This window comes from Tupaia chinensis, unplaced genomic scaffold (genome assembly GCF_000334495.1).
Source record: "Tupaia chinensis unplaced genomic scaffold, TupChi_1.0 Scaffold139733_1, whole genome shotgun sequence".
Lineage (NCBI taxonomy): Eukaryota > Metazoa > Chordata > Mammalia > Scandentia > Tupaiidae > Tupaia > Tupaia belangeri.
This window is the reverse complement of record NW_006199613.1, coordinates 59266-68854: the sequence shown is the minus strand read 5'-3', so window position 1 is coordinate 68854 and position 9589 is coordinate 59266. Positions and strand designations below refer to the sequence as shown.

The following is a 9589-nucleotide window of genomic DNA, read 5'->3' as shown; positions in this document are numbered from 1 at the left end:
TCCTGCTACAGAAAACGTGGCCCAGTACTTAGAACTGCCTGTTCTTTTTCCGGGTCTCCAATTTCCACAGTGCCAAGAGACCTAGGATTTTCTCAGAACGATGTGCCTAGTACAGAAAGAATGCAGAGGGCGCTTCTCTCGGGCCCTCACCCCCACTTCCCAAACCCACGAGGTCCTCAAGTCCTCCTCTGGCAGGCGGGCAGCAGGCCCCTGCCCTCAGCCACCCCAGCAGAGGCTGCCCAGAGCCTGGAGCCTGACTATGAGGAGCCTCCTCCTGGCTGCCACGGACAGTCCAGAGAGTGTCCTGAGAGGCCATTCTGCAGGCCTCAGCCAGTCAGGCCCGCGCTAGCCTGTGCTCAGGGCCCTGGGCTGGGTCCGATGCTCTCCAGTGACCAGCCTGACATTCTCAACCGTGTCCGAACAGGGGCCTGCACTTTCACATTGCACTGGGCAGGACAAATGCCGCCGCAGTTCTGGCAGCAGGCTGAGGCCAGGGCAGTGCATACCTCGGGGCTGCATGCAAGCCGAGCCCTCATCAGCTTGCTGCTGGAGAAAACCACCCAGGCCCCATCACCTGTTGCCATGCATCTTCTCCCACCTCGTACTGCTGCACCTGTTCAGCACTTATGGATTATGGAGGAACGGGTTTGGCAAAGAAGCCAGATGATAATATTAAGAACAGAAAAAAAATGGGAAAAAAGTTTCTTAGGCTTCGAAACCTAAAGTTGTTTTGTGGCTGAAATTGCTCTGCTTTGAGGCCTGCTATGGGTCTGGAGGAGCGTGAATACGGCCCCCCATTCTTCCTACTGCCTTGAGGACTCCCCTCCAATTCACACAGGTCTGCGTGTTTTTTCTGAGGCGAAACGGCCATGGCTTTCCTCTTTCTGTCCTTTGTGAATTCTCTGTTGCTTCTGCTTAGCTGGCCTGGGACTGGAGCCCAGGGCGGGAGACCGACCCATCTCCCCATGTCCTTCTGGTGCCTGGCAATGTCTCCACTTCTCCTCGCACCCCTTCCCAGCCCAGCCTCCAAGCCCTGCCTGCTGGGCCCTGCTCAGCCTGTCCTCCATGTGGTGCAGCTGAGGGGCCAAGGAAAAGCCCACCCTGCCTTGGGAGCTCGCTCTGCCCCTTGCACAGATGTCCCCTCCCACTTCAACCTGAAATGCCCCAGTGGAGTGAAGAGCTTTAACTCTTAAAGTGAAGGTGATTTGAAATAGGTTCTGTTTGGACACTTCAACATGGCAACCGTGGGCTGAGCCCAGCCTTGGAGCCCTGCTTCTTCTGCACAGGCCTGTCTCCTGTCTGGTGGCCTCTGCCTCCATGCAGCCCTTGCATAAGGACGTACCTTCCAGTCCTTTCCAGCAAGACACTGAATTCCCACAAAGTCTGCTAGTTTTCTCAGATACATGGGTTACTGGCTCCTTTTTGGTGTTGACGACTATCATTTTTTTCACTGGTGTCTGTTCAGGGTTCAGCTGGGCTTTTGGCCTGTATCTTCACTGGGTAGGAAAGTCGGCCTTGTTCTAGAATAACCCTAGTTGCTCTGGACTCCCCTTTTATGCCTACTGACAGTGGTAGTAAGATAGGCATTGAGCCATACCCTGGGTTCCAGCCCAGGCTCGGCCATGTACTGGCCGTGCCTCCCTGGGCGGGTTGCCTCAGGCTCTGGGCTCTTGTCTTCTTGTCTGCAGACGGGGCAGAGAGCACCTCTGCTCTCTTTGAGCTCACCTCTTAGGATGCGGCACGATACTGATGTCAAGTGCCTGGTGTCCTGTGTGCATCAATGGCCATGACAGTGGGGGTGGGACTGTTGTCACTGGGACCTCTCAGGCCTCAGCCCTGGAGCAGGAGCTGGGGGCATTCCCTCAAGTGGTGTTGGTGGGGCCCGAGAGGAGAGACCGCTCAGGGCTGGCCATGTGACCACAGCAGCCTAGGGCTTCAGGCCTGTCTCCGTCTCTCCATTTGGGGATGCTGCTACCTGTATGGTAGGGGGCCATCGGGGCATGCTGGCCGAGTGAGCGTGTGCCCGCTGGCCGCAGTGCCTTACACTGACCTGTCTGTCTTGCGTGTTCCTTCCAGAGTGTTCACGAGCCCGCAGGCCCAAGTGAGGGTTATTTGCAGCTGGAGGAGCTGGTGAAGCAAGTGGTCTCTCCTTTTCTCAGCATCAGCGGGGACCGTGGCCTCTCGGGCCCCACGTGCATACTGGGTAAGGGTGCAGCTCCCAAGTTGCCAGGAGCCTCGGCCCTAATGATACCGGCACCAAGCCGTGGCTGTCCCCGTGGGTCAGTGTGAGTCTGTCACCCACGGCCTAGCCTGGCTCCACAGCAATCTCCTCCCACTCTGGGGTCCTCCCCTAGGGCTGACCCTGCCTCTGTGGTGATGTTTCTGTGCCCTCGCCTTCGATCACTGGCTTTGAGCTTTTCTGTGTGTCTCAGACACTCTTCTCCATGTGGGTTACCAGACCCTGCCCGTTGTACCCCCCACCCTCAATGGATAACGGTTTTCCACTCGAAGGCAGCTTGGAATGCGAAGCCAGCCTTCATGTGACCAGGCTGCTGCTCCCATCCTATTTCAGTAGGTTCTGCCAGGCCCTTTGTGGAAGGAGAAGGCCTCCGGGGTGTGGGGACAATCCTACCCGGGCCTCTTGTTGGTGGCTGGAAGACGTCAGTGAGCATCGGGCTCTGGGGGATCTAGGGATGGATCGCATCTGCTCTTCCTCTCGGTGAGACCAGTTTGGCAGAAATGAGATATAGCTTATGATGGAAGGCTTTCTCCAGCTGCTGCCTGAGAGGGAGCCCTCCAAGCACAGGGACTTCCTCTTCATTCTGTGCCCAGGAAGGCTGCTGGCATCTAAGGAGCTCTCAGATGGCGTTCGTTGGGTGAATGGCTGGCACATGAAGCCCAGGCCAGGAAGTGGGTGCAGAAGCAGGTTTGGAAGCCATGGATCCGAGCTGAGCTTTAAATAGGGAAGGCGCAGCCCTGGCCAAGCCCTGGCTGCTTTAGAGCCTCACACTCATAGCGAAGGGCAGGGCCATGGGTCTTGTCTCTCTGCAGTCACCACCTCAACCTCAGCCCACCCTGCCACACGTGCCCAGGCCCCTCTCCTTTCTCCCTCACTCTTCCCTGGCACTGGACTGAGCTGGGTTGAAGTGGTGTGAAGGGAAACAGGCTCCTGCCCTTCCTGCCCTGGCGCCATGTGGTGGTGACCTCTGGAGCTACCTTTCTGCTGCTGGCCCCACTGTGGACTTGGGAGTGTCCAGGGGGATATCTGGGTACCTCCGGGTCACCCAGGTCCCAGGTCCCACACTAATGCCAGTAGGGAAGGAAAATGGCTTCTCTTCCACCCCCTGAGTGGTTGGCCAGCACAGACCCATCATAGACTGAGACAGAGACAAGTGGGCATTCATTAACGTGGCTGTTTCATCCACATGAGGGACTCCCCCTGGAGTGGTAGTTCTCAAAGGGGAGGTGGCTCTGACTCGCACCTTACACAGAAGCTTCAGTGAAGAACAGAACATGTTAGATACTCAGCAAGACAAGAAGACCTGAGTCTCAGGCAGCAGCTTGTGGGAAGGCTTGGCGTGGCCCAGGGCCATCCCCAGGTGCCAAGGGTCTGAAGCTGTCTTCAGTGCTCCTGGCAGGAGGGGCAGGTCCCTTGGCCTTTGTAAATTTGTCTCCTGCTCTGAGGCAAATGGAAGGGGTGGAAAATTTTCTCACATCTTCTTCTTGTTAGTTGCCTTCAGCCCAATAACCCTCTGCCCGGGAGACATAATCTGGGGGCATGTTCTGGTCTCCCGCCCCAGGGAGAAGAGTCAACTTGAAAGTTTGTTCAGGGTGCTGAAAGTAAGGGGCATGCCTTTAGCTTTCCCGCTGAGATAAGAATGAGACGCGCTTTTGTCAAATCATAAAGCAAAGTCCTTTGTTTGCTAATTTTTATTTGCCAGAAAGAGACAGACAAAGAAAATGAGGGAGAAGCACCCCCAGTGGGATGTGGTCATGCTGCAATCCCTTCTTCCTTTCTCCACTTCATCTGGATTTGGGGCATGCATGCACATGTGCCTGACGTGTTTTTCAAGCCCTGGGGCTAAGATTTGAACCGTGGTCAGCCATGTGGGGCTCAGCTCCCCAAACTTCTCCCTTTATACCTGCTGCCGGCCTCTGTCACCGCGTCGACCCCGTCAGCAGGCATCTTTATCAAGGAGTGGACGAGGGGTGGCCTTTCCATCCCGTTCCTTAGCCCAGGACATACCCCAGGCCGGACAGTCCATCCCAGACCTGTGGAAAATAGAAGCTGAAGTGTCACAACATTCCCTCCTTACCGAGAACACGTCTCTTCAGACAGGCCTGTCTGGGTCCCAGTTGTCCTGTCAGCATTCTCACTGCCTGTCGAGAGGGGTATAGGGACACTGGCCGAAGTAAAAGTGAAGGGCTGACGGTGGAGATCCCTTTGCCCGTGGCTCCTTGGGGACTGGGGATGAGTGGTCAGGGCAGCTCAGGCCGCCGTCTCTGAAGTCCCCGCTGACCGGCACGCTCACCCCACCTTGCTCTGCCCGCCGAGGGCGGGTACAGTCGTCACCTCGGTCAGGGCTGATGACCGTCCCCAGAATCACCCAGGGGTAGGTAGGTGACCAGAGCCAGAGAACTGGTTTATTTATGGGAAGCCCTCACTATACTCACATGCCTGCGCGTGGCTGACCACAGGGATCCTGGGGAGACTTTCTGCCATCAGGCCTTGGCCTGGATGTGTGAGGCTGTTTCCAAGAGAAAAGATGGGCCCTCCAAGCCCATGGTGGGGGTGGCTCTCCCCTCCAAAGTGGGCACTTTCTACAGCAGTGTGAGTGTGGGGCTGACGAGGACAACAGTGACATTAAAACAAGGGCCAGAAAATGGCATAGTGGTTAAGGTGCTGGATTTCCACCTGGCTGACCACAGTTGGAGTCCTGGACCTGGAGGCTTGAAACTCACATTGAGCACGTATGCTCAAAATCCCTAGAGGAGAATGGAGGAGAAGGGACTGTGGTGTGGCCATCCCCCCTGAGGGGTGATTTCTCGCTTTTTGTCTCTCTGTCTCTCCAGTGTGTGAATGCACCCTATCACAAAAATCTTTCGAGTAACAGCAACAACAAATGCAGCGTCGTCAGAGGCAGGGCCCACTCCACATGTCATGTTCCCCTAGTCTCTGAGCTGCTGCCCCAGTCCCCACGTCATCTCCTCTCGCTTAGCTTGGGATTTCTCCACACAAAGGCTCTGGACTCCCGCAGACTTCCCTCCATTGTGTCCCCCAGGCCTCCAACCCTTCTAGAAGCCTTTGGGCTCAGCCCTTCTGGAAGCCTTTGGTTTCAGCAGCTTCTCTGTATGACAGGCTGTTCACGGGCTTTCAGGGTTGCCCACAGTGTTTGGAGTTCACAATGGCCCCCTGAGAGCATATGGGGTGGGACTGCCTAGGCGTCTGGGGGATTAAAGGCCTAGAACCAGTCCAACAAAGGGCCCCAGGGCCGCCTTATCCAGGCTTTGCTTCTTTCTGAGGTTTGTAAGGAGCTTCCAGGCTGGCTCAGAGGGTGGGTGCCCTGGCTTGGTTCTGCAGGGCACAGGGCCAGTGAAGAAGGGATAAAGTCCCCCCCTCCGTGTGAACAGCAGCCGGGAGGTGGAGGTAGCCTGGAGGTAGGTGTGGGGAAGCCCCTGTGGGCCCCAGGTAGTCAGTCCCTTAGGGAGATTCCCTTCCCTGAGTGACTGGGCTCTGCCTCCTACTGCAAAGAAGAAAAGAGGAGAAGAGAAAGGAGAGTGGCTGTCAGCCTCAGGCCTAGCTTCAGGGAGGGGGGTGGCGCTGGTGTGGACAGCTAATGGCTCTTGTCCGAGGCTGGCTCTGCCTTCTGGAGGGAGCTCAGCAAGGAAACACCGTCTGCCAAGGGGCCTCACAAAGCCTGGCCATCCCTGTGGTCTGGACTCTGGCCACGCCTAGTCTTGGGAACCAAAACCTCCCAGAGAAAACCAAAGGAAGGGCTGAGGCTCCAATGAGTCACTTCAGGGAGAGGTGGAGCAGCCTAAACCAGACACTGGGGCTCAGCTGTGTGGCCTACAACAAATCACTTAGCTTCTCTGTGCTGCCAAGGGCTGAGTGCAGAGGCCATCGCCCAGGGTGGACACTGCGAGCATGGCTGCTTCAAAGGCCCTCGTGCACACACACGCATGTGCTGGACTCCCAGTGTGACCGGCCCCACACCAGGGCTATGTTTCTCTTCCTCAGCCAGTGTAGTGCAGGTGTCATAGGGGCCCACTCCCCATGTCGTCCCTGTTATAGTCTAATCAGCAAGATAAGACACCCAGACACAGCCAAATGTACTGGAGTTTATTAAGCTGGCGGCATGGCAGGGGAGGGGACTCATGTCTCAAAACTTTGCAGCTCCCCCCTCCCCCCCAGTGCAAGGTGAGGGGGTGCTTATAAAGGCAAGACTCACACTCTCTTCCGGCTGACCTGGCAGTCACAAGAACAATGTAAAAGCCAGCCAAAGGCACCCTGAGATGAACAAGAAGGTAGGCAGGTTAATCGTACCTCAGGACACAATGGAATCTTTTTTTTTTTTTTGGAGGGGGTTTTGTTACAGTGTGCTGGTATAGGGTGCATGCACTCGCCAGAAAGGTGTGCTCACCAAAAAGACAGGAAGTGAGAAATCACCCTCTGGGGGGATGGCCACTCTGCAATCCCTTCTCCTCCATTCTCCTCTTGAGATCTTGGGCACACACTCAGGGGGTGTGAGTTGTGAGTTTAAGCCACCAGCCGGGTGCTGGTTCCAACACAATGGAATCTTTCTGGTCTCCTTGGCTTAGAGCAAGGTCTCGTGACTGGACCTTATCTTAAGACAATTAGGAAGAGTGGGGTTTAAAGACAATAGGAGTGTTAATTCACTGTTTGCTCTTAGGCTAAAGAGGAAAAGGTCAGTTTCCAGTCATAGGAATCTAACAGTTTAGAATGGAGGCGCTCCTCTAAGATAGAGTCAGGCCTGCTTTGCTCCCACACCCTGGCCCCAGCTCTCGACCTGGGAGTTCTGCTCTCCTCGGTGTGCTGCCTCTTGAACCCTTTCCCTGGTTCGTTCCTTTGGCTTGGGGTCCATGGAAGTCCCCAACCAAATCCTCATTCCCTCCAGAAATGCTGCCTGTGTCGGCCATACACATCGATTCTCCGTGCCCTCGGTTTACCCTGTCCCCTCTCTGGGCTCAGCCTTGCCTGGCATGCTGTAAAATCTAACGTTAAACATTAATATTGTTTCTTTGTAAATACCCTCTCTTCAAATGGAGGGTACCTGTGCTGCCAGCAGAAGAGATGGTTATAGCCCGTCCACCTCTCAGCTCTGCTTTCCGCACAGACCCCTCCAGCAGCAGGCCCAGTCTTGGGAGCACCGAGACTTGCACACAGTGAGTCACAGTGAGTGGCCCCCATAGCCTCGTCCAGCCCCACCCCTTCGGGGCACAGGGTGGGGTTCAGGCCAGAGCACGGTTTCCAGATAGCCAAATTGAAGCGCTTGCATTTTTTTTTTTTTTTTGAGAGGTTTTTGCCATAGGGCGCGTGCGCTCGCCAGAGAGACAGATAGAGACAGAGAGACAGAAAGCGAGAAATCACCCCCCAGAGGGGATGGCCACGCTGCAATCCTTCTCCTCCATTTTCCTCTCGGGAACCTGGGCACACGCGCACATGCACCTGGCCTGAGTTTAAGCCACCAGGTCCGGGATGTGAACCGCGGTCGACTACATGGGAGTCCAGCGACATAGCCATTACACTAACTGCTGGTCCCCTGAAGTGCTTGCTTTTAAAAACTGTGAAAGAAATGAATTGTTTTCAATGGTGTTTTTTAAGGATGCTTTTTTAAAAAAATTTAATTTTCCTACGGTTTTTACACTTAATCAATGTACATCCGCACTACAAAATGAATCTTCCCAGTATGAATACACTGCATGTCAGTCCACGTCAAAGACATTAACATGCACATCACGGTCAGCAAATAATTTCCATTTTTGTGTCTGTTAAATGTTTTCTCCCCCTCTGATTCCCTCCCCTGACTTCCCATTTCCCACCCTCCTCTCACAGTCTCTAGTTAAACAGTTGCTGTCTCTGTTTTCATACCTTCCAGTCTCTCAGCTCCTGCGTAGGTACAGACATTCTTCAGTGGGGTCTTGCTGCCTTGAACTCTCCCACTGCTTCTGTTTCACAGGTACCAAGTCTCATGATCATGAATCGACACATGGCTATTGTAAGGACACAGGCACAAGTGCCCATGCTTCAGAGAGAGCCTTTGGCAATGTGTGACATGCATTCTTTCTGGTTGCTCTTTGGTGTCTTGTGTCCTGTCTCTGAAGAGGGGGCAGATGAGCAGACTCTTAGGCTAATACTTGCCTTTCGATTAACACCTACCAGGGAAGTGTGTGCTGTTATCTGACCTCAGAGGGTGGGCCAGCTCGAGCAGCATGTCTTCCGAGGACAGCAGTGCCCAGAGATGTGGCAGCATGCAGTGGGCAGTCTGGGCACTGCCATTTAGAATTCACGAGAGCTGCAGCCGAGTCATAGTCCTCCTCAACAAGGCAGTGGGGAGATGAGACCTGCCCTGCCTGCTGCAGAGGGGATTGGGAGGGTCCGTGAGACTGGGGATGGGAGCACACTCTGAAGTCTACCTGTGATCATTTGGTTTTGCAAAATTATTAGCATCTAACAGTTCCTTTGGGTTTCTGAGGCAGTAGACTTGGATTCAGTCCTAAGAGTTAGAATTCCATTCTCTTGTCATTAGGTGAATGCATGTGCACATGCATGTGCATACACATGCACACACACACACACACACACACACAGCAGTCCCATGAAGGAGCAGCTGTGAGCTTTGCAGATGGACATGGGCAGGTTTCCTGTGAAAGCCATCTGGAGTATGGACTCTGGAGAGTGTTTTTTTTTCTGGAGGATGGCCTCTGGAGAGTGTTTTTTTTTTTTTTTGCTATAGGGAGCGTGCACTCGCCAGACACAGAGAGACAGAAAGTGAGAAATCACCCCTGGGGGGTGATTTGTGGTGATTGTGGCCACACCACAATCCCTTCTTTTCCATTCTCCTCTCGAAATCTTGGGCACCCACGCATACACGCCCAGAGTGAGTTTTAAGCCACCAGGCCCGGGATGCAAACTGCGGTCGACTACATGGGAGTCCAGCGACATAGCCATTATGCTAACTGCTGGTCCCTGGAGTATAGACTCTGGAAGTGGTCGGCACGTGTGTCCAGGGCCTTCGTGACCCACAGGAAGAGGAGCGTGAACTAAAGCCACCTGGGCCAGGCATCCCCACAGCCAGGCCATAGGCAGCAGTCTGCTTTCCCTTCAGGCACCTGTGGAGGGAACTCTGATGCCTTTGGGCCCTGCCCTGCTGTGTTTCCGTTGGTGCCCTCAGGGCCTCAGGGAAGGCTGCTGTGCAGGGCAAGAGCAGGTCAGCAGGTGGGAGGTTGGAAGACTGGGGACAGGTGTGCCTGGCAGGAAGAGGGAGAAGGGAAGAAGAGAAAGGCCTGCCGTTTGTCAGCTCTCCATGGTCTTGTTTCTGGCATCATCACACCTTCCAGTTTGCTT

General features: G+C 54.8%; 1 protein-coding gene across 6 annotated transcripts in view; it reads left to right on the top strand.

Moving 5' to 3' along the window:
- The window catches only part of PRR5L (proline rich 5 like), a 101574-nt gene that overhangs the window by 89441 nt on the left and 2544 nt on the right, over positions 1 to 9589 (top strand). For 5 of the 6 annotated variants that reach the window (XR_003546786.1, XM_006162082.2, XM_027765762.1 and 2 more), the window contains one exon: positions 2077 to 2203. The exons of the other annotated variant lie outside the window; for it this stretch is intronic. Coding sequence is in view for 4 of the 5 variants with exons in the window: in XM_006162082.2 (XP_006162144.1) it covers positions 2077 to 2203 (127 nt within the window). In the remaining variant the exon portion in view is untranslated. Of the gene's footprint in view, positions 1 to 2076; positions 2204 to 9589 lie in introns of those variants that run through there. 6 annotated transcript variants of the gene reach the window in all.